Source organism: Dendropsophus ebraccatus, chromosome 11, assembly GCF_027789765.1.
Source record: "Dendropsophus ebraccatus isolate aDenEbr1 chromosome 11, aDenEbr1.pat, whole genome shotgun sequence".
NCBI classification, from domain to species: domain Eukaryota; kingdom Metazoa; phylum Chordata; class Amphibia; order Anura; family Hylidae; genus Dendropsophus; species Dendropsophus ebraccatus.
Window position 1 is genome coordinate 12,151,404 of NC_091464.1, and position 25,775 is coordinate 12,177,178.

General features: G+C 43.3%; 2 protein-coding genes across 3 annotated transcripts in view; one reads left to right on the forward strand and one right to left on the reverse strand.

Annotated features, from left to right (window-relative positions):
• Nucleotides 1–13,021, forward strand: part of MFSD4A (major facilitator superfamily domain containing 4A) — a 53,310-nt gene extending 40,289 nt beyond the window's left edge. For both annotated transcript variants that reach the window (XM_069945745.1, XM_069945746.1), the window contains 4 exons: nt 795–942; nt 4,286–4,356; nt 6,995–7,106; nt 12,655–13,021. In XM_069945745.1, coding sequence (XP_069801846.1) covers nt 795–942; nt 4,286–4,356; nt 6,995–7,106; nt 12,655–12,710 — 387 coding nt within the window. In that variant the 3' untranslated portion in view covers nt 12,711–13,021. The remainder of the gene's footprint in view (nt 1–794; nt 943–4,285; nt 4,357–6,994; nt 7,107–12,654) is intronic.
• A 374-nt stretch (nt 13,022–13,395) lies between these two features.
• ELK4 (ETS transcription factor ELK4) overlaps nt 13,396–25,775 on the reverse strand; it is a 31,445-nt gene continuing 19,065 nt past the window's right edge. Inside the window, exon 5 of the mRNA XM_069945747.1 lies at nt 13,396–22,595. Within this exon, the coding sequence (XP_069801848.1) occupies nt 22,497–22,595 (99 nt within the window). The 3' untranslated portion in view covers nt 13,396–22,496. The remainder of the gene's footprint in view (nt 22,596–25,775) is intronic.

Genomic DNA, 25,775 nt, shown 5'->3' on the forward strand with positions numbered 1-25,775 from the left:
GGGCTGCGGGGGGTTAATACACATACTCCCAGTGAGATGTCAATCCCGCTGCGAGTATGTGCTCTATAGGGATGAATGGGACTGGATCCGCAGCGATCCAATCCGGTAGGTGTGAAGTGGCTTTTCTATCTAACAAAGTTATTGCCTTAATCTATATGAGCAATTGCATTATTGTTCATTGTTCAAGTTACTTAGGGGGACTAATGAAGTGTTAAAAAAATAAATAAACAAACCATAGTAATAGATTGCAGTTTTTGCTAATTTTATATCTTAGAAAAAAATTTACAAAATGTGATCTAAATGGACAAAAAAATGAGTTATCGCTCCATTAGTGCAGAATGAGAGAATAGAGATGAGAGAATCTCAAGCATGCACAGGTCCGTCCGAACCTAGACTCCTAGTGAGTCCAGGAAAACATGGATACAACCATAGGCCATATCCATGTATTCCAGGCAGCCTTAGGACTGCATCCATCTTCCCCAGCCACCGATAATCAAATGCCGCACACTTGGATTTAGCCGGACCTGAGCATACTTGAGATTCGCTCATTTCTATTTGAGTTTATATTGTGAGAAGACAAACAATACTACATACAGAATTACTGTTTCAAGTAAAAAGGACACAAAGTATATTTCCCATAGATATCAGATGTGTTATATCTACAGGCAGAACCTAATGTCACTATTGGGTTAATCAAGATGGTGATTTCAATAATTGTAAAACAAGAGTTGATTGGAACAAAGAGCTTGTGCGCCAAAGTAACAGACTGTGTCTCTTCTCTTCCCTCTCACCAGGTGGGAATGTCCGCATCATTTCTCTTCCTGCTGTTGTCGCAGAACAGTATACTCAGTCTATTTATTGGTACAGCGTCTCTTGGTCTGTTCCTCAGTAGTGTCTTCCCCAGCATGCTGGCTTACACTGAAGATTTACTAAGCTACAAAGGTAAGTAGATGACCAAATGACGTCTGCCGAAAGGTGATCTGTAAGGCTGGGTTCACACTTTTTTTTTTTTTTTTTTTTTAATTATGGAAGTCAATGGAGCAATGGATCAAAACGGACGCACATCCGTTTTTTTTTTTTTTTTTAAATCAGATGAAGAAAACGGACTGCAAAAACACAATGTGAACCCAGCCTAAGGCTGGAAATCTTTTTGGTTAAAACTATGTGTGGGCGACTAGACTTGTTGATGGCGTCCAGTCATTAGGAACGTTGTATGTGTCCTGCTAGTAAGGTCTGCCATATTAATGATCAGATGGAGTAATACATGCTACATGATGACTGATCTTACTCTAATAAGGCACAGATGTAGATTCTGGTTTTAGGACATTTAGCATTCTCTTGTAGTTTGTATTCAATATTTAATTATAGCAAAAACATGTGGTGCATCTAGTCTTATAACAGGATCAGGCTAGGGCTACCAAGAGATTTTGGCCAGGGATTGTTTAACCACAAATTGCTGTGTCCCACTGCCGTAGTCGGACAACTTTGCAGCTAAGATCAGTAAATGAGGTCGAATTGCAACATATTAGTAGTTGTAACCCAACAGTCCATCCATTTTGTGATGACTGCACCACAGTTTTTGTCTTGGCCAAAATCAATGAGTAACCCTCGGTGGTGGGTTATAATATGGGCAGTTCCGGGACCACAGGCCCTTTATCTGTGATGGGCTTCTAATGAGCAGTTAGAAGCACCTGTGATTGACACAGCAAGAAATTAATGGCTCCCAGCCACTGGCGTAGCTACCATGGAGGCAGACCATGCAGCTGCTATAGGGCGAAGTATGGTCTGCACGGCAGGACTTGTCGAAACCACCCGCCCCCCCAACGGCTGTTGGCCCTCATCAGCCGCCACCAACGTCCCCCACCCCCCAGGAAATAGCAATGTCACCCTGACCACCCCACAGGCTAGCATACATGCTTACCCTCATGGGGGGGGTAATACAGGATAATACAGGCTTCATGAATCCTGCCCCTAGCTCTGTCAAAGTCTCTCGCGACCACAGGCAGTATTCTGCCTACGGCTGCAACAATTTTTTCCCAAAATCACAGGAATCTCTGGGGTATTATTTGTGTGCCCTTTTTGCCTTGCATTCTTTTCAGTTCAGAGAAACAGTCCAGAATTTGCAGCAAACTGCATGATAAAAGATTTTTTTTGGTAAAGGAATTCAGGAAAAACAGGATAGGATAAGAAAAACAAGTCTTTCTTCTTCCCTGAACATGGCATTTTTATTTCCCAAAACAGCATCTCGTCTGTGTGTTGCAGGGCCGGCCTACAGGATTTGATTGCCACGTGTTGTTCCTTTTGTTGGCATCCTATTAATAATCATACCATACGATGTAGTGCCCAAATAACTGTGCCTTACATTGACTTGTATACAGGTGCCCTAAGGCAGTTTTCTGGGTATCCCAAAAATATCTATGTACATTGCTACTATTTCTGCATTCCTCCTGACATGTCATCCCACAGAAAGAGACAATGGCCGTTCCTGCCATTAGGGCCAAATGAGTTTATTGCCTCAGGCGGTAGATCTGCAGAATCCCTGAGGGGCGGCAGATTTTACGGAGTGGCCATAAATTATACTGTCTGCTACACATCACTGACATTATTGACCTCATGACCTAGAGATGATAGCAGGACACTGGCACAGAATTCAGGGAAGTCAGGACTGCAAACACTGTGCAGGAATTGTTATATACATCAGACATCACTACACTACGAGTGGTCACTTTACATGGAGCAGAAGGTATAATGGTAGTATGACCATGAATAAGATCACCGGGAGTTGTTAAAACGCATTCACCCTTGTATATGTCAGATACTTTTATTTTTGAAAATGCAATAAAGGTTAAAGAATTGTATACATACTTCTCACTGACCCCATCACTGATTGAGAGCACTAGGAACCAAGATCTGATAGTAGTGCAGCAGGAGGGATCAGGGTAGGTGAGTATGCTTTAGTTTTATTTTTTTATTTTGCCAGCACTCAGGGCCTTTCTATACATATTTAGTCCCTGGACAACACCTTTAAGAACAGAACAACAATGCTCAGATAGTATAACATATTGTGACTAAACATTCAAGAGAAACTAACAGCAAGTTAGAAGTCTCTAAAATGCTTTTATGTTCCTATAGCAAACAGAAGGTAATTTTCTTCCCTTGATCCTCAGTGTTGTTTGTATTTTGTAAATTTGTACTTTATTCAATATGCAAATAAGGTGGTTTGGTGCCCTGGAGGTGGGACTCCAATCTGTGCCAGTCCTCCCCTCCTAATGAATATTTATCCGGCGCTCTGCAGTGCGGAGTGATGTCTCCGCTGGGCTGCGCTCAAAGAGTCAGATTTCCTAAGAACGGCACTGGTGATAAAAGTAGAAATATAACATAACAGCTAGTTGGAGATTTATAACCTGCTATTAGTTTCCCTTTAGAGCATTTTTGATTTTTTTTACAGTAGCAGATCGGCACACAGATCCCAGTGATCCTTTTTTTAAACGCTGCCCCCGATCAGCGATGTTCTTCGGATCTGCATGGGCCCACCTCCCCCAGTGTGACCATTTGCCCCATATAAGTATCAATGGAGGCACATCACAAAGGGGAGGGGATATGGTCTCACGAGGTGGAGGTGGGCCTGCCGCAGTACATAGGGCCAGGCTGGCGTACAGCCAAAGAATGGGAACAGGATTGCGTTTCAAAAAAAAAAACTGTACCACCAGAATCCCATCTGCCGCCGATCTGCTCCTGTTAAAAAAAAAAAAAAAAAGTGATGTACATAATGGTACAGTCCCTCTAAGTAAAAATACAAAAAGTATCTAGTACTATGCAGTGTCTACAAAATACCACTATACAATTGATATGATATGTGGTGGTCACAAGTCTATTGCTTTATCCCCCTTCATTTGGATTTAATGAAGCTCCAAAGATTGAACAACCCAAACCCCAACCCGATGCATGGTGTCTCACTGCAGCTTCGGTCTGTTGAAGTGAATACGTACATACAGCTCTAGGGATGGATGCGTCGGACAGTGCGTAAAAGATTTTGACAAATAGTGGCCAAAAAGATAAAACATTTTACCACTATACATTCAGATAGCTGCAACATAACCAACACCTGACCAAACCACAGTGTGTGAACCCGGCCCTTGGAGATTTTCCGGCAGACTTTTTTAGGCACTGAGCATGCCAAGAGCGCACATCAATGTGATGAAACGTAGCCGTGACATGCTATATTGTTTATTGTATTTACTGCTAGAGGCTCCAGCACAGTAATGTCTTTGCTTTACGTCCTCAGGGTGCGCTACCACAGTTCTTGTCACGGCTGCTGGGATGGGTGAGATGGTTCTTCAGATCCTAGTAGGAATGGTAAGACTATATCATATCACTGGAGTCAATAGTTTATGTCAGTTGTTCACACTGACAGCTCGGTTCACCCTTCTCTTTCCCTCTTGAAGGGAATGTGTCAATGAATTGTTATATTTTTATAGAATTTTTTAGCAGTGTTTTTTTTTTTTTGTTTTTTTTTTATCATCAAATTTTCCATGTTTCTATCTCTATTAAAAAACGATCCTGAAATCCTGGAGCTAAAAAAAACAAAACTGATTCTTCCTGTTGTGATGATAAGGAGGAGGCTGCTGTAAAGGAATCTATACATGTGACATGTGACACCAGTAGATAGAGGAGACCATGGCAGCTCCCAGCTTCACAGATCACAGAGTGCACTCAGAAATGTTTCACATACATCTCAAAGGGACAGAGTCTGTTTATTGTCACCTATGTCCATGAGTCTTTCTGTAAAGCATGTCACTAAACGCTGTTTAAAACAACTCAGGCAAGATGGCAGATAACAAGGTATAAAAACAAAATTACAGTGAGAAAATAGGAACAGATTAGAATAAAAGAACAAGTTTCAGTATCTGATTCTAATCAGTAAAAGAAAATCTAGGCAACATGCCCTTCAAACAAATTGTGGAACACAGCCAAGTAAAGGGAACAATACAAACCTTTAAATGTGAAATGCTCTTTTAGTCCCTTATGATAAATGGGAGTGTGGAATATGACTCCTACGTACAGAACAGCAAGTACCATCACTTGCAGGCAGTTACTACTTCTGGTGAACACCGCAGGAGCACAACGGGGTCGGGGGAGGTCAAAATAGGAGGACTATTACTTTGTATGAAGCCCCAGCACTACAGCAAAAACTTTAAAAGGCTTTAAGGACCATTTTGCAAATGTGGCATGTGTCTCTTTATGTGGGCTAAACTTTGGGATGTTGTTACTTCTCTTAAAGCTGTGTCTGTCCAGGCATGATGGGAATTGTAGTTTTGAAACAACTCGAGGGCTGAAGGTTCCCTGTCCTAAAAAGTCACATTGGCTTGTCCCTCACCTGGCTTGGTTGATATCCATCAGACTGGGATACAACGTTACATGCCATCACCAGCTGCATGTGTAAGTAAAGCAGATGCAGATACTAGGGATGAGTGAATTAACTTAAAGGGGTTGTCCAGCAAAAGTCTTTTTCTTTCAAACCAACTGGTGTCAGAAAGTTATATAGATTTGTAAATGGGGATTCCCATAAAAAAAACCTCTCCTGCTCTGGGCAGTTCCTGTCTCAGCCAGAGATGTCAGCAGAGAGCACTGTGTCAGACTGAAAATAAAACACTTCCTGCAGGACATACAGCTGCTAATAAGTACTGGACAACTGCAGATTTTCAAATAGAAGTAAATTACAAATCTACATAACTTTCTGACACCAGTTGATTTTCACTGGAGTACCCCTTTAACAAGGCGCTTCACTAGGCTCAGCAGTCGGCTTGTCAGCCGGCTGCCTTTAAAGTGTGACTGACATCATAGAAAACTTTCAACATGTCATAGAGACATGCCAAAAGTTGTGATTATTCTGGGTCTGAGAGGACTGCCCTGCAGCACGCCCGCACCCTGCTCTGTGTCAGCATAATCAGTCAGGCTCCATAGACTTATATTATGAGCGCGACTAATCATGTGACACAGCCTGGACAGGATCGCACTTCCTCTCCCGACTCGTTCCTCCAATCGGGGTGGTTCTAAACACTCAGACACTGACCGATCACAACTTTTGACCTGTCTCTATGACATGTCCAAAGTTTTCTATGATGACAGAGACTTCTCCTAGTTTCCCAGGAGAATGGATCCAGCTTTTCCAGGCACCCGGAGAGGAGCGGCATGGAGCAGCACAAAATTCAAAGGCAGCTGTCTGACAAGTGTACAGCCGAGCCTAGTCAAGCGCTTCGCTACTACTGTAAATTCGGTCTTCCCTAGCAGATATATTGTGCCTGCTGCTTTTAAACTAACCAGGTTTCTCCCGATATGACATATTGTGTGTACATTAAATACGAACTAATTTATTTATGGAAGCCAATGGCTTCTTCCTCTGAACGTTCATCACAGTAAAAGAGCTAGGGGCCTGTGGTCGCCCTTAGTGCAGGGCCCCGTAGCAGTGGCGTGGTCTGCCTTTATGGTAAAAGATCACTGCAGAAACAGCCGTCTTTATTACAGTAGGATTGTGTATAATCCACTGCACAGGTAAATTACCAAAAGGCACCATGCTCACTAGGGGGCTGCCAGCTACAGCACAGTGTCAGGTCCTCAGGTAGGGCCCGGGAGCTGACACATTCCCTTTAACCTTTATTCTCCACTTAAATAGTTATTCCGGGCTGGGGTTATTTTTATTGTATGGCCGAGGAGGGGGTGGATATAGAAGCCGCCATAAGTGACCAGCGGCCTCTATATCCACCCCTTCCCCAGCCATACAATAAAAATAACCCCATCCCCGGGTATCTCTTTAAAGGTAATCTATTGTAGCTACGCCACTGACAGTAGAACATTTTTGCAAATATGGATAAGAATTCTTCAGGAAATTGTCTAACAGTTCTATGGCATTCTATGTGGATGACAGAGGAAATGTTACGTCACCAGTCATCTAGTACATACGGAGATAACATGCTGTATATTCCCTCTATTGCAGGTAATGCAGACACAAGGCAGCCACAGTTTCCTGGTGTTTGGGGTCAGTCTCTCCATACTGGCTTTGTCTCTGTTCGTCATGTTGCTGGTACTTGACAATATACATCCCATTGGTAAGGAGACCTGATTTGTATACTGGCAGCAACTCATAGACACAACTTTCATAAAGTGGCTGAGTGTGTGCAGGTAACAAAGCAGCAAGGCTAGGATGTGGTCACACCAGAAAAGTGGCATTTTCTTTCTTTTTTGTTTTTGCCGTAGAGAAAGATATTTGTTTTGAGTGCTCTTCTGGATTGGTGTACTTAGTTGTGTTTATACGGCAATAAGATGTGTCACATACATACGGCAATACAGTTACAGGTAATAACAATATGGGCATGGAAAGATCATTACAGCATTAGATTTCACACAATAAGGTCACACTGTGAATATTTACAGAGTAACATGAAAGATTCTTTGCTTTAACTATATCCTATAGACTGTATATTCATTTCATATTGCAGACTTGGTGCGTATCCAACACTTACCTTATAATGTCGCTGCCCTTATATCATACATAACAAACATCTTAGGCAGATAGAGTTCCATGTAATTAAGGCAACGGCCAGCCGAGGAGCCGATCAGCAGCTAATCGTGGTCTTTCAATTTTTTAAATCATCCAAGGGCCGAGCACATATTGCTTCGTGTGATGCGCAGCTGACGGCTGATGATAATAATGTGAAAATAATTAAGATTATACTTACCTATCCAGGCTCCCCCGGTGTCCTGCTGCCTTTTCCCCGCAGCCACTGCTGAAGCTGTCTTTGAAGTGGCTGCTCAGCCAATCACTGCCAGCAATGCTGTCCCATCTTAGCCAGTAATTGGCTGATTGTCCTGTCACTTCAGAAGCTTCAGCTGTGAATGCATGGAAATGGCAGCAGAACACCAGGGAGCCTGGACAGGTAAGTATAACTTTATTATTTTCTTTATAAAGCAAGGGCTACATGGACATAGCTAATGACATCTATGCAGCGCTTCTCTGCAATTCTTAAGACTACAATAGGCTCTGTAAGCGGCACTTGCTTACAACCAGGGCTGTGGTGTCGGTAAGCCGCAGCTCCGACTCAGACTCCTGAATTTTATCAGGACCGACTCAGACTCCTGCTCCTTCATAAATAGCCGGTCATATACCAGGGGAGTTATTTATCACACTGGCTCAGCAGCTTCTCCCTAATGTCCTACATGATCCTGGGGCAACTTCTGAGGGAATAAAGGAATACTGTATATAAAGCAGCTTCTCCTGTGTGTGCAGTGGATGCAGCCAGTCTCCAGCCTCCATGTCCTGAACTACTCACAACAAGACTAGATGGAGCAGGTGGTCTTTTCCTGCTGACAGTCTTCTATGTTTCTAACTAAATATTCACCATACTTAATGAAACACTTCTAACAATGCCAGATCCCTGTGATATAGAGGTCAGCCATAGTGATATAGAGAGGGGTCACACATAGTGATATAGAGAGGGGTCACACATAGTGACATAGAGGTCACACAGTGATATAGAAGGTCACTGTGGGGGTACGCAATAGAACGCACACACACACAGCCTGCTGCAGCCATAGCACACACACACAGCTTGCTGCAGCCATAGCACACACACACACAGCCTGCTGCAGCCATAGCGCACACCACACACACAGCTTGCTGCAGCCATAGCACACACACACACAGCCTGCTGCAGCCATAGCGCACACCACACACACAGCTTGCTGCAGCCATAGCACACACCACACACACAGCTTGCTGCAGCCATAGCGCACACCACACACACACACATACACTCGGCTTGCTGCGGCCATAGCACACAGCCGGCTGCGGCCATAGTGCACGCACAAAGCCTGCTGCAGCCATAGCATACACACACACGCACACACACAGCCTGCTGCAGCCATAACACACATACATGCATACACACACAGCTTGCTGCAGCCATAGCACGTACACACACAGCTTGCTGCAGCCATAGCGCACACCACAAACACACACTCAGCTTGCTGTGGCCATAGCAGACATACACAGCCTGCTGCAGCCATAGCACGCGCACGCACACACACAGCCTGCTGCAGCCATAGAACACTAAAGAAAAACACACAATCTTCTGCCAGAGAGAAAACACCACACTGAGAACAGAGGTTACTGCTACACTACTTATGTCTTCTCCTCCTCCTCCTCTATATTACACAGGATATCTTCATATTACACTGCTGCTCATATACAGTCATCCAGCATCCAGGAAGAGAACAGCACAGATCTCCCCCCACACAATGGACTCTTCCAGCTCAGAAACAAGCTGCCAAATAGTGACCGACAACTTTTCCCTGACCACTCTTATCTAATAGGGCCAGTGTCCTATTACTGATATATTCCCCGACCACTTTTATCTAATAGGGCCAGTGTCCTATTACTGATATATTCCCCGACCACCCTTATGTAATAGGGCCAGTGTCCTATTACTGATATATTCCCCGACCACCCTTATCTAATAGGGCCAATGTCCTATTACTGATATATTGCCCCGACCACCCTTATGTAATAGGGCCCGTGTCCTATTACTGATATATTCCCCGACCACCCTTATCTAATAGGGCCAGTGTCCTATTACTGATATATTCCCCGACCACCCTTATCTAATAGGGCCAGTGTCCTATTACTGATATATTCCCCGACCACCCTTATCTAATAGGGCCAGTGTCCTATTACTGATATATTCCCCGACCACCCTTATGTAATAGGGGCAGTGTCCTATTACTGATATATTCCCCTGACCACCCTTATGTAATAGGGCCAGTGTCCTATTACTGATATATTCCCCGACCCCCCTTATGTAATAGGGCCAGTGTCCTATTACTGATATATTCCCCGACCACACTAATCAAAGAGTTCAGTGTCCTATTACTGATATATTCCCCGACCACCCTTATGTGATAGGGCCAGTGTCCTATTACTGATATATTCCCCGACCACCCTTATGTAATAGGGCCAGTGTCCTATTACTGATATATTCCCCGACCACCCTTATCTAATAGGGCCAATGTCCTATTACTGATATATTGCCCCGACCACCCTTATGTAATAGGGCCCGTGTCCTATTACTGATATATTCCCCGACCACCCTTATCTAATAGGGCCAGTGTCCTATTACTGATATATTCCCCGACCACCCTTATCTAATAGGGCCAGTGTCCTATTACTGATATATTCCCCGACCACCCTTATCTAATAGGGCCAGTGTCCTATTACTGATATATTCCCCGACCACCCTTATGTAATAGGGGCAGTGTCCTATTACTGATATATTCCCCTGACCACCCTTATGTAATAGGGGCAGTGTCCTATTACTGATATATTCCCCTGACCACCCTTATGTAATAGGGCCAGTGTCCTATTACTGATATATTCCCCGACCACACTAATCAAAGAGTTCAGTGTCCTATTACTGATATATTCCCCGACCACCCTTATGTGATAGGGCCAGTGTCCTATTACTGATATATTCCCCGACCACCCTTATGTGATAGGGCCAGTGTCCTATTACTGATATATTCACCGACCACCCTTATGTGATAGGGCCAGTGTCCTATTACTGATATATTCCCCGACCACCCTTATGTGATAGGGCCAGTGTCCTATTACTGATATATTCACCGACCACCCTTATGTGATAGGGCCAGTGTCCTATTACTGATATATTCCCCGACCACCCTTATGTGATAGGGCCAGTGTCCTATTACTGATATATTCCCCGACCACCCTTATGTGATAGGGCCAGTGTCCTATTACTGATATATTCCCCGACCACCCTTATGTGATAGGGCCAGTGTCCTATTAGAATGTTGCTCATAATATATTCACGAGCAAAACTTGTAAAATTCACATCAAAATTCAATTCTACATTTGTTAAAGATTTTTTTAATTCCATATTTTTTCCGATTACTGACCGAACGAGAAATCGTTGATCGCTTTATAAGACCTGGACCTATTTTTATCGTTGTTCGTTCGCAAATCGTTCTTATTGAATAAGACGTCGTTCGGTCGATTGCAGTAGATACGAACACAATAGCTAAGAAAGAACGATTGCAAATACGATAAGTAACGATTATCGTTCCATGGAAATGAGTGAACGTTTTCAGGTCTTTCGCAATAGCAGTCGTTTGAGATCGTTAACGGTTATGCGAACGATAATCGTCCAGTGGAATAGGGCCCTTAGGGTCCGTTCAGACTGAGGAATCCAGCCGGAGATGGTCAGGCAGATTTTGCCGTCCGATGAATGAATTGACATGTCAATTCTTTCTGCGGACAGCGGAATTCACCTGACCATAGAATGGAGTCTATAGCACAGGCGGAGATGAAGGCAGGCACAAGCAACATAATCTGCGGCGGGTGATCCTGCAAGGATTCCTCAGTGTGAACGCACCATAATACCAACCTTAGCCTCACCTCATTGCGCCAGGTGGCCCATTCATGCATTACATGCACCATAAAAGAACCAATTTTACAGAGTAGCTCTCAGTTCGGGTTTATAGAGAGGGTCCTAAGCGAATACAATGTAAAGACAAGGGTGGTCTTTAATAGCAACTTACATTTGGCAACTTATATGCTGTTAAAAGTGTTCAAGATATGGATACGGGTGAACCATAAAAAACCTGTGTCCTACATTTCCTTTCATGTAGTCATATCCCAGGCTGCCAGCTATACAGATCTGTTTAAAGGGGTACTCCGGTGAAAATTATTCTTTCAAATACACTGGTGTCAGAAAGTTATATCGATATGTAGTTTATTTTTTTTAAATCTTAAGTCATCCAGTGTTTATCAACTGCTGCATGTCCTGCAGGAAGTAGTGTATTCTTTTCAGTCTGACCCAGTGCTCTCTGCTGCCACCTCTGTCCATGTCAGGAACTGTCCAGAGCAGGAGAGGTTTCTATGGCGATTTGCTGCTGTCAGACTGGAAAAAATACACCAGTTCCTGCGGGACATACAGCAGCGATAAGTACTGGAAGACTGAAAAAAAAAAACCATTTTTGCCAGAGAACCTCTTTAAGCCAAGGTAACAGAGGCCACTTACTTCCTTACTGATGTTGATATAGAACAGTACTGTACTCAACCTGAATACACTTGCACACATTTCTTTACACATTGGGGGAGATTTATCAAACATGGGGTAAAGTGACACTGGCTCAGTTGCCCCTAGCAACCAATCAGATTCCACCTTTCATTTTCCAAAGAGTCTGTGAGGAATGAGAGGTGGAATCTGATTGGTTGCTAGGGGCAACTGGGCCAGTCTCACATTACACCATGTTTGATAAATCTTCCCTATTGTCTTTAACAAGTATATTCACAAGGCAGATTTGTAGAAAAAAATGAATGAGCACATGGATTTCTGCCAACTCAGTGTACATAATGTGGAGATTAGGTATGTCTGCTCCATACACAGCACATGCAGGCTGTTTTACAAGTTAGTGCAAATTGTGCAATCGCAGTAAAGTAAAAAAATTTAAAAAGGCAATTTTTTCAGCAATTCCTTAAAAATTTTGGCCAAAATAATGCTAATTAGGCGTTATATGTGAACATAGCCTTACTGTGATGTGAACATAGCTTCTTAACTTCTCCATACCTTCTTTCTGCAGGCGCATCAGGCAAAACTCCAGAACCCGGCAGTGATCCAGATCGGTATCAGCAGTAACAAAGCTTCCAGCATCTTCCATTATTTTTCTGTGAATTCTCTTAAAGGGGTTATCCAGCGCTACAAAAACATGGCCACTTTTTTCAGAGACAGCAACACTCTTGTCACAAAGTTCAGGTGTGGTTTGCAATTCAGCTCCACTTACTACCTGCACCCTCGCTGGAGAAAAGAGCTGTGCTGTCTCTGGAAGAAAGCGGTCATGTTTTTGTAGCTGGATAATACCTTTAAGAGTGCTGCAAAAACCTGCAATAAAGTGCTCTCTCATAAAAGGGCAGATAATGAACAAAGAATAAAGCATATTGTACTCCGCATTCTCTTATTGTGTGAGGCTCCTGGGGTTTCTGGGCAGGACAGATAACGGACGGCTGGTCATCAGTTATTGAAGGTGTATGGCCTCTAACTTTCTATTGAGTATCGTACAGATTCATTATCACCTACATTGAAGAAGCGGCTTCTGTTCAATTTCTCCAAGTGTTCCTAATAATCGCTTTTCCCCACTAGAGATAAGGGGAGATCAGCTAACTCACATGCCGCTGCCCCGGGAAATCGCAATTTGCCATGAACGCTGCGTGACATTAAAAAGCAAAAAGAACACAATTATATTGAAAGGCTGACGTGAATATTATATAAAGCTAAAAAAACGAGACCCTCCCAAAGCGGGACAATAACCACAGCGGACAGGACATTCCAATAAAAATTTATTTAAAAATAAGAAAATGCAAAGACATATTCCCATTTCTGGCTGCACATTAACCAATAAAGCGGATAAATGCAAAGTGTTTGGGTGTTCAGCTGATTATCACAGATCCACATAATACACTTACAATAAAAGGGATTCTACATGGCAAACACATAAGAAAGCAGTAAAAAAAAGACATTACTCTCATGTAACAATCACCTTTAGGTCGTAATGCTGAGTTCAATGCAAAACAAGTGGAGCACTAAGCCTTACTGTGAATGTCTGCTCTGGATCTGTATAGGCCTAAAGCAAATCTGTACCGGCACGTAGCCACCTCAAAAACGCAGCGTCCAGTTCAGACTTTCTCCCGGTGCTGGTATTTTAAAGAAAAACTACTTTTATTGCTGCGGCGGGGAGTCAGTCTGGTGTGGCCTGGAGCAGCCGTGCCTTAGGCCTGCGTCGCCCCTCTCTATCCAGCCCAGGGGTGTGCTGAAAGTGAAGGGAGGCGGGAAAAGAGGTGCCGCAGGCCTAGGGCACGGCTGCTCCAGGCCACACCAGACTGACTCCCCGCCCTGCTGCAGCAATTAAAGGAGCGGCACCAGGAGAAAGGCATACCCACAAACCAGATGCGCCATGAGGACATCTACTGGCGGTTTGGGGGCAGCTACGTACAGATCCGCCTTTAAGTACTCTGCTGATTCATTTCTTAAAAGGAACACATCACTTTCAGCCTGCATAAACCACAAGTTAACTTGTTGCCTTCCACCACCAGTCCTAATCACATCCATCCCTATACCCAACAGGGGAGAGATCTATCAATCAAGGGTGGTGGTTGGGGAGAAGCCTCCAGGGACAGCCCAAATGACTGACTAAAAGTGATCACAGGACTTTTCTAATACAGAGCTCCTACCCCCTGCACAAGCATGCATTCAAGCAATAACCAATAAAGGCACTAGAAGGCTCTTAGGCTGTATTCACACTTTGTGTTCTGCACAGAACAAGGACGTGGAATGCCTGTAACGGACCTCTCTCCCGCCTGGGCAGCATCTATGAGCGCGGCGCATATGAAAACAGGTCACAGATGCTGACCCGGGGGAGAAGTCTGTTACAGGCATTCCACGTCCGTGTTCCATGAAGAACACAGAACGTGTAAATGCGGCCTTAGGAACTAACTACATCCACCGAATACAAGAAGTAGTATACAAGACAGTAATACTAGTACAGCACATAGAAAGCTCCCATACTCCCTCTAGTGGTGGCTTCAGGACACCACCACCATAATCCATCTATTTCTAAGCAGGGTGTATGTAGCAGAGCTCCGACACCTATAAAGACAGATTAGGAAATGAAGCAGCACAGAATTTATACCCTAAAAAACAACAAAATGACAAAGACGGACATTAATGTTAAAGGGACAATGCAGAAGCTGTTCCTAGGTTAAAAATATAAGTAATAACTTTGCTTTTCTTTATTTTCTTTGGTATCACAGCTGCCAGAATTTAGATTACTAGGTATAAAATAGAAGGATCGGTTTATTCTCTTACAATAAAACAGACTTTTGCAATAACACACTTGGCATTGTGACCCATGTTTAGCCTGTGATTTACAGGTTAAAAGCCCCCAAGGTTACTGTAGCCATTTTAAGTATTAACACACAGCACTTTTGCAAAAAAATTGCCAGAAAATATATATTTTTTGTTAAATATTTTTATATCCCCCCCCCCTCCACCAAGATAAAATCCAACTCCATTTACAAAAAGAAAAAGAAAAAAAAAACACGTATAAAAAGGTAAAGAATAAGCAACGATAAGTGCTGGATAGTCTGCGGAAATATGGCATCACATCCAATGAAATACATGAGCCATGTGATACAACAAGACACGACTATTAGGTGAAACAATACAATTAGAGGAACTTAAAGGGATCACTGATAGGGTACTCACTACCCTGGGAAAGGGGTTATTTCTGAAATGGGATACAAAACTATCAATGTCGACCACAGAGAAAGCATAAGAACCAACTGCAACCTAGTTTTTATTGGGACGCTAATCTGATACATTGAGAACATTTGCATATACAACAGCAAATTCACTGCAGAAATGTCTGCAACTTAAAGGAAGTTACAGGCCCGCACCAGTTTGTGACTTTTTAAAAGTTGCAAATGATAAATTGGGCGCAAATCCCGGATTATGCAAAGATTCCCATTAAGATTCATAAAACAAACCCGTCACCCCTGAATATACCCTTAGGTTACCCATCTATCCGTGTGTACCTTTAGCGGTCAGGATACGCTGTCTCATGCCAATATGGCAGCCTAGAGTACATGACCTGGTAAAACTCACATCCAGCAGGTACAATTCTATACAGATAAATGTAAGACTTCTGCTCACTTCTAACAGATGGTAATACAAGAAGGGATGCCCCACCAACACCTATGGTTGGAAGGGTACATCAATCTGTTCTTTGACCTATCATAAGTACAAATAAAGATCCCAATGTCATCCATGTTTTCCTTATCCGCTAGACTTTGAATTTCAATCCCTCTCTTAGTGTATGATTCATCCACAGTAAAATCCTGCCAGAAACCAAGACTCTACATCTACAGCAAATTGGTCAAACCCTCTTTTGGCCCGAGAGCTCTTCTTCCCAATCCGCCCCATAGGATTCACACTCCACTTGACGTGTGATATTTCAAATAGGGGAAAGCTGCAGCCGGACATCAAATTCAGCATGTCTGCCCATCCTCTCCGGTGACTTCATCTCACACTGAGGACGTCACACATAAGACAGCTGGCCAGACCCCGGCACATTGCTGGGGTCAGACCACTGTTTTGTAATCACAGTTGGTACACAATGCTACAAAATGGTGGCAGACAAGAATCTGTTAAAGGTGTTATCCAGCGTTTGAAAAACATGGCCACTTTCTTCCAGAGACAGCACCTAGCTCTAGTCTTTAGTTCAGGCGTGGTTTGCAATTAAGCTCCATTCACTTCAATAGAACTAAGTTGCCCACACTGGAGACAAGAGTCTCTGAAAGGAAGTGGCCATGTTTTTCTAACGCTGGAGAACCCCTTAGGGTACGTTCACACTTACCGGATCCGGAACACGGCATCAAATCTGCAGGGAATACTGTCGCTGACCAGACAAACACTTAACCTGAGCCACTTCAATACCTTGTGTTTCATATAAAGCATGGCAGGCGTGAGGTTGGTTAGTTTTGGCAGTAAGACATAATAATACCTATGAATGTCACAGTCATAAGTCCCATTACTGACAGGTCTGGCACTGCTGTTGTATCACCTGTATCCCTCTCACCTCAGGGCGGTCATTCTGATGACAATTACCAAGATTTAGCAAGAGAATGGCTAGTCATGCAAGTGTAACCGCTAAAGGTGACAAAGATGGTAAAATCAATAAGAGAAAGCGGCTTACGCTCGATTCACACTTCAAGGAAATCCGGATAGAATTCCTGACCCCTAGCGTTCTGTGGGGACACCCTTTAGGATTTTCGGTCCGTGCCGGAAAATGATAGGACGTGTCCTATAAATGTCGGGAGTTCCGGCACGGATGTCGCATAGACTCCTATGAGAGAATATAGATGCAAAAACACTAAATCCCATCACATGTACTAATTCTTCTTCTGCTGATGTTTTCTTATTTATAACTCAATATTAGTAAAGAAGAAGCTAAAGCAACCACAGCGTATTAGGAGCCAAAAACATAGCTGATATTTTATCTGTGGGCCAATGTAGGGAAAACACCAAAAAACAGGAACGTCTGGATTGTGTTGATAACCTATTGTATCATTAACCCTTAAGAACGTGTAAAAGTCCAAGAAGAGCAAACCCGAATGTGCGGCATTTGATTACCGGTGGCTGAAGAAGTTGGATGCAGCCCTAGGAAGTCCTGGAAAACATGGATACAGCATATAGGCCTGTGGTTGTAGCCATGTTTTCCAGGCAGCCTTAGGGTTTGTTCACACTGAGTAAAACAGGCAGAATTCCGTGGCGGAACTTTCCACTGTGGAATCCCGCCTGTCTCAGTGTCCCATAGCCAGTCTATGGGACAGCGGGCGCTCCTCCACAGCTGCCGCTCTCCACTCACATGTCACTTCTTTGTGCGGAGAGCGACGCCAGTGGAGGAGCGTGCGCCCGCCCATTCACTCACAGCGGGACACTAAGAACGTATTTGCTCAGTGTAAACATACCCTTACGGCTGCATCCAACTTCTTCAGCAACCAGAAATCAAATGCTGCACGCTCAGGTTCACTCTTCTCTAGTAAACAAATCCCGAATTAAACAGTAAACTTCTGCTGACAGATTTCTTGTATCCATATTACCACTGTTATTTTGCAGACTGTAATACAGCTGGTCACGAGGCGTACAAATTACACATGTATTCTAAAAACACACCATGCACCACTTTCGTCATTCTGCTGATGGACAATGCCCATTGAAGTCTATGGGGAGTGATATTGCATTAGTCCATTTTCCTACGTAGAAGAGCATGTCAGTATGTATTGTACAACAATACAAATGCAATACTGAAGAAATACTGATGTATGTATGTAAGTGCCTAGATCAGATCCGTATATATGGATGTACACCAATACGCTCATGTGTAAGCAAGCTAAGTCAGCCCAGCTGTGCAGAGGATGAAAATGTATGGGGTTGTGATCCTACTGAAGCGTAATGTAGTGCAAGCTTCACCTGTTCTGGGGGCTCACTCACACGTTTAGCCTCCTTTTTATACTTAATCAAAATCCCAAGTGATGCTGGAATATAATTTCTAGAGATGAGTGAATCCGCCCCGGGAGTCTGGAAAAGCTGGATCCTTTCTTAGGAGAAGTTTCCCAGAACTAAATCCAGCTTTTCCAGGCACCTGAGGTGGAGCGACACCGACTTCGAAAGCAGCCGGCTGACAAGCAGATTGCGGAGCTAATGTTTGTACTGTAAATTCGCTCATCTCTAATAATTTCCTTAGAAGCCACTTCCCACTATGGGGATTCTTGAACTATTTAATCATAAAACTATTTCTTTAATGTATATAAGACGTGGAACGCAGCACTGTAACCCGGCATAAAGCTGTATTTTAGTGCACATCATGTATCCTGAGAATAAGAATTTCTGTAACTTGAATAACAATGGATAAACTAGTGTAACCTGTCTGATGTAGGCCCCTGGCAGACTGGTCAATGGTGGAGAGCTGGTGAAGGACTACAGATCCTTTTCTTTTAAAGAGTCCTGGTCACAGGGTAGCCGACAGCAGAAGTTCGAGTTAGGGTATGTACACACTAAGAAAATCACCTGGATAACTTGCTGCGGATTCCGCCGCTCGTCCCTGCGCACTCCCTCTAAACTCTGTGCCCGTCCTACAGACTCCATTCCGCCGTCCGCCCAGGTTCATTCTTCAGGCGGACGGTGGAATCTGCCTGACCATAGAATGGAGTCTGTGGGACTGGCAGCGTGTAAAGTGGGAGCGTGGGGATGAGTGTTGGAATCTGCAGCAAGTTATTTGCGTGATTTCCTTAGTGTGCACATACCCTTGCCGTGGAAGTGTCCCAGGCATCAGCAAGTTCCATGCACAAGCCTGATTCTAACTTCATAGAGTTTAGACACGGAATTCTCCGGCGTTTGCAACTGCAGCCTAAGGCTGTCCAGGCATGGTGGTAGTTGTAGTTCTGCAACAGCTGGAGGGCCAAAGGTTCCCCATCCCTGGTCTAGAGGAAGTGTGGGAGCCCATATGCAAAGCATAAAGTGAATGCAGTAAGACTGTAAGAGGTGAGGCTAAAGGCAGATAGAAACTGGGAAAAAAGGGAGGCTGACAAGACCTGTGCTCCCGGAACCACGAGCCATCCGGCTTCTCCCTGTACACAACCAGGAATAGCTGGTGGGGCAGGAAGACACCACTAGTGACCAGCCCAATGACTTGTGGTTCAGGCAGCACGAAAGGGATGACCCTTTAATGTCTATGCAGCATATTGAAGAGAGGTCCAACTACAATAAAAGATATATTAAAATGATCAAAATAGGATTTTTGGCCTGTTTATATCTGTGTATCGGTATTACAACTTAATCTGGTTATAAGTAAAACTACGACTTGCAGATAAGTAATAAAAAATGCACAAATATAAGGATTAGTAAACAACTATACATTTTCTCCCTCGGAAAGTGCTTAAAGCAAAGACACACCGATAACATTCATACGCAAGATTTCCCCGTTATACCACAGAATTACAACGCGAGTTATGGATTAGCAAACGCTAATCTCAAGAAGTTCTGCAGCAGAAGAGAGTCTTCTGGACACAATGGACGGACACATACAGGAATACACAGAACCAATATCTGGGGGGCTCCTCCAAACTCAGCAGAGCGGGCCGGCCAGGCCTGCACTGGGGGCAGAACACTGAAGGTAAGAAACTTACTTTCTTCATGCAAAATAGGGACTTATCAGCAGGTAATTTTTTTTTATTAATTCACCTTTTTTTGTGCAAATTTGTGCCCAGTAACGCCCCAGCTTCCTCAGCCTGGCAAGTTCGGCTAACATTCCTTTTGTGTATGGCCACCTTAACCCTTTCTGAGGAAGGCAGGGCATATGGAGGGGAAGAGGGGCAGGGGATGGGGAACATGACAAAGAATTACTCATCTTCTGATGAATTCCAGCTTATGTCTAGGTCGGAGATTGTTTTCTCTTTAACTAAAGAGCCTTTATAAAGACAAAAAAAATATGGTTAGTTTATAGTCCGTATTTTCCCGCTACAAATAACATTTTTTCATTACACCAAAGTCTGCAGCTTATACAAAGAGCCTGCAGTCAGCTTCCTTTTGAAGCAAAGTCAAAGGAAAACCACTTAATCCTTATCCTGTGACTCTACACTGAGGCGCCTTCAATGGCGGACAGTGGTCCAGAGACGGCTTCCTGCCACACTTGCACCAAACACTAGGACTAATGTGACATGTTAACCCCTTAATGACTAAGCAACTTTTTTCACTAGTCGCCTTCCAAGTGCCATAACATTTTAATTTTTTGCCTATACGAGGACTTGTTTTTTGCGGGACAAGTTGTAATTTCTATTGGTACCATCGTTTTGTACATATGACTTTTTGATTGCTTTCTTTTCCTATTTTTTAGAGGCAAATGAATAAAATACAGCCAATTTGGTGTAGTTTTTTTCATGTTTTTAATGATACAGTAGAAAAGGGAGCGTCTGCTCACCTACGTCGGCACTATGTCCGTCTTTGCTAGGAATTAATAAAGCTTAAGACGACATCAAGGGTGAGTGCAACTTCTTTTCTACTGTATCAATGGATTCGTCATTACCTTTTACACGTTTGCACCACCTATGTTGCCAACCCGACTGAAGCCTGCTATTAGTCATATTCACATGAGAACTATCTGTAGTGCCGCTGAGTTCTCTAGGTTTGCGGTTTTTGATGTTTATATATGTTTTGGGTTTTTTCTTTCATGTTTTATATAAATATCATATTGCGTATGTATTTTGTTTTGGGAGAGGTTTTTTTTTTAACATTTAATATAATAAAACTATATTTATAATTATATTTATATTATAATTATTTATATTTTCCAAAAGATTAATTTTCACTTATTAGTCCCACAAAAGGACTGAACTGCAATCTTCTGATTGTTAATACAATACACCGTACTACTAGTATAGTGTGGTGTAATATTCTGTCAACATGACGTTGATAGGCGATCTAACAAGGCCTTGCTGGAGGCAAAAACCAAATAGGCACAGATATATGGCATACCGGCAGACCTTCATTAGACCCCCTGCTGATATAGAAATTTATCTGCATCCCAGCGATTGCATCAACCCACTGACAAGTGCCCACCAAGCACTTAAATGGCACAATCACAACTTGCCCACAGCATCTAAGGGGTTAAATTACAAAGATTGAAGGCTGACATTGTGGTCATTAAGGGGTTAAAGAAAGATTCCCTTTAGAACAAAATATACCGTAAAAAAATATAAATTGAGTGTTAGTGGCTTCTAAACATTTACTAACCTTACAGACAGTCTACTTTGTTATCGGTGCTGAAGCAATGTACAAGCAAAAGTATTAAAATATACAGTTTCTTTTAAAGAAATATTGCATAGCTTGAGGAGTTCAAGTTTAAAAAAAAAAGCTCCAAACCCTAAAATTGTGGGGAAGGGGCTACAGACACCTGAAGCAGGCACACGTCTTACAGTGCTGATAGCAGACACCCATAGAGATCCTGTGTCCAGGTCTGAAGACAACGATCCCTGCAATCCTCCTGGTGCTATCCATCATACACATCACATTCTTAGGTTCCAAACAATTAGTAGATTTTTTTTCTTGACACTTAATTCCTGGGAGCCTGCAGTCCTCCATGTTAGTGCTGGGTGAATGACGCACGCTATCCGCTGAAGCAAATGACTCGAACATTTTTTTATACGTGTAAAATTATTTCTTCAGACGTCTGTTCCTTTCCTTTGGGTTCGGTCCGATTTAAGTGCTTTGGGTTTTTACCAGCAATTTAGATGCATGATAATAAATTATATATATATATATATATATATATATATATATATATACATATATATTTATATATATTAGTAGGCTGGTCATAGTATAAAAGCTTCCCATACAAATGTTGCTTTGCCGCAGGTCCTATAAAAATGAACATGTTATTTTAGGTTTTTCGCTGCAAAAAGGATTTGGTAAAATGACTGGACCAGTATAAGGCAGAGGCCTATGAAGTCATTCCTGCAGGTTATACAAAAATAATTCTGCTTCTGTTCACTTAGATAAAATTCTGCTGAAAAAATAGAGGGCTTTTCCATAGGATATACTTTATCTGTCAGTTCTTGCCCAGCAGTGGCTCAAGTGCAAAGAATAGTAATAGCCACCTTCATACTTTCCTCACAGGGATATGATGAGCCAATGTCAGGTCAGCTTAGCCACAAGGGATTTGTAAGGTAACTTCAACCAGTACATATATAAATCTGAAGTATATCAGTTTGTAGCTAGATACGGGGACCATGACATTAGCGCAGATGAAGCTCTGGAAATGGACGTGACTGGTGGATCTCCTCCTCCTCGTCTCGGCCTTCTGGGTGACTGCTAGGACTTCTGCAGATCAGGAGAGAACGGTCCAGGTGTAGATGGGCTGTCAAAACTGGATAATGCAAGTGGCATGTGACTGTTGTAGACTGACGGAAACTAAAATAGAGTAAAAACAATAATATATTAAAATGTATAACATATCTGGCATATACAGGGCTCCAGATGGCGACCAAAATGGTCGCCAATGCGACTAACATCTTGCAAATGGCGCCCAGATTTATTAATCTGGGCGCCATTTGCGACTGGCCCCGGCGGCGCGCTGTCTCTTAAAGGACTTCCGCCTTCCGCACGCTGCGCCGAATCACGTGGCGCCTCTGCGTCCGTCCGTCCAATGAATGACGGACGTGCTGGATGACGTGTGCGGGGACACGCTTCTCCAGTGACGTCATCCAGCACGTCCGTCATTCATTGGACGGACGGCCGCAGAGGCGCCACACTCCTCCAGCGCTTCTCTCCCGCCTCTCCTCACCCGGCGCCGCGGTTCTTCAAGTTCACCCCAGCGGCACCAAGATTGTGGATAGTGAGTGAGTACAACCGGAGGGACGGCAGGGGTGGCGGCCGGCCAGTAATGTGTGTGGGGGGACCGCGGCCTGGGCGGGGGATTGGTAGTGTGTCTGTTGTGATGGCGGCCAGGTGCGGTAGTCAGTGCGTGTGGGGTGCGAGGGGGGGGGGGGGGGTATGTATAGACTGCACAGTACCACTTCCCTCAGTGTGTATGTATAGACTGCACAGTACCACTTCCCTCAGTGTCTGTATGTATATACACTGCACAGTACCACTTCCCTCAGTGTCTGTATGTATAGTCACAGTACCACTTCCCTCAGTGTATGTATGTATAGACTGCACAGTACCACTTCCCTCAGTGTATGTATGTATAGACTGCACAGTACCACTTCCCTCAGTGTCTGTATGTATAGACTGCACAGTACCACTTCCCTCAGTGTCTGTATGTATATACACTGCACAGTACCACTTCCCTCAGTGTCTGTATGTATATACACTGCACAGTACCACTTCCCTCAGTGTCTGTATGTATATACACTGCACAGTACCACTTCTCTCAGTGTCTGTATGTATATACACTGCACAGTACCACTTCCCTCAGTGTCTGTATGTATATACACTGCACAGTACCACTTCCCTCAGTGTCTGTATGTATATACACTGCACAGTACCACTTCCCTCAGTGTGTGTGTATGTATATACACTGCACAGTACCACTTCCCATATACATTGCCACAGGGGCTATATGTCATCGGCTGCCGGGGGCTATATATATATATATATAGTAGATCATTGCCGGTAAGATGGCAGCTGGCTGAGGGAACACACTGGCAGCAGGGGGGTATATGGTTGTCAAGTTGCAAGTTTCCATGTTGAACGTTTTCAAACTAAGAAAAGAGAGAATCTAAAGGAGGAGGAGGCTGCCGTGGCCTCTGCACACAGTAAGTCCCATTTAACATAACATTAATTTTACATGTTTTAAAATGTTGGCGACCAAATATTCTATTTGGCGCCTAAATTTTTCAGGTTAGGAGCCAATGGCTCCTAGGTAAATTTTTTAGTCTGGAGCCCTGATATAGGATGTAAAAATCCTGGTCAGGAAACAGTTGATGAGACCGCAGCCATTTATATTAGCCTGATAATGGAAGAATATGTAGACAGAACTTTCCAGCCCAAGATATCATATCAAAAACAGGCGATGCGGGTACAGAATAAACTTAATAATAACTCACTTTATTAAGGTTTACCCAGAAAACCAAATTTCATGCAATGTTATATGTACTCCCTTTAAAAACAAGGAGAATATTTATAATTTTTTTTATCCCTTTTTGGATGGTAAAAGCAGTGCTGCATGCTTTAATGTAAAAAAATAAAAACAAAACAACTAAACAAAAACCACAAACAGATCATCAAGGAAAAGTTTGGAAGCCCTTGCGCACATTATACAATCGACTGGCCCCACCAAAATCATGCTATGCTTAAGAAAACTGATAGCAAATTTATATTAATGTATTGTATTGCCCCTCAAAAGTATACAAATCTCCAATATACACTTATTACAGGAAATGCTTATAAAGTGCTTTTTCCCTGCACTTACTGTTGCATCAAGGTTTCACTTCCTGGATAACATGGTGATGTCACTTCCTGGATAACATGGTGATGTCACTTCCTGACATAACTTTTTGGGGTCAATACAATACTATAATAAAAATTTTCGCCAGACTTCTCCTTTAATACTTGATCAGTGGGGTGCCGATGCTTCAATAGGAGCTGAGGCTTCAGTACAGCAGCGCAACCGCAACACAGAGACTGAAGCCAATTGCTTTCAACCTTGGAGCCTGTTCACACTGAGCAAAAGTGGCGGAATCAGCAAGGAATGTGTTGTGGAATTCTGCTCAGAATTCTCACGTATTCCACACGGAAATGTGGAAGGGAGACACAGACAATGTACTGCAACGTTGTAATTTGAATTCTTTCCCCCCCGCCCCCCCCAATTCCACACGGAAATTCCACTTGCATTTTACGGTGAAAAAGAAAATCAAAGCCCCATTGATTTGTATAAGTTTCCGCTAGCGGAAGAATGAACATGTTCATTCTTCTGGCGGAAAGCGGTTCCCCTGCGGAACATTCCACACAGATATTCCGCCTTGTGAACTGCAGAGCGAAACTTCCATTTAACACAATAGAAATTGGCTCTGCAGCTATTTTAACAGCAGAATTTTCAGTGCTGAAATTCCGTCGCTTTTGCGGAGTGTGAACGGGCCCTTGTTCACACCGTTGTGCAGGCACAGGAGAGCTGAAAAGCAGGGAAGCTGATTAGCTACTGGTAGCCTATCCTGTGGACAGCCTATGAATTGTTTTATCCTGGACAACCTTTTTAAAGGGCTTATCCAGCGTTAGAAAAACATGTCCACTCTCTTCCAGAGCCAACACCACTTGTCTCCAGTTTGGGTACAAGTTTTGCAACTCAGTTCCATTGAAGTGAATGGAGCTTAAAGGGGTTATCCAGTGCTACAAAAACATGGCCACTTTTCCCCCTCTCTTGTCTCCAGATTGGGTGGGGTTTAAAATTCAGTTCAATTGAAGTAAATGGAGCTCAATTGCAAACCACATCTGAACTGGAGACAAGAGAGGGGGAAAAGTTGCCATGTTTTTGTAGCACTGGATAACCCCTTTAATTGAAAACCACACCTGAGCTTTAAAGGGGTTATCCAGAGTATCAAAAACATTGCCCCTTAAAAGTGAATTTTTCTGATGCAATTCATGTTCCGA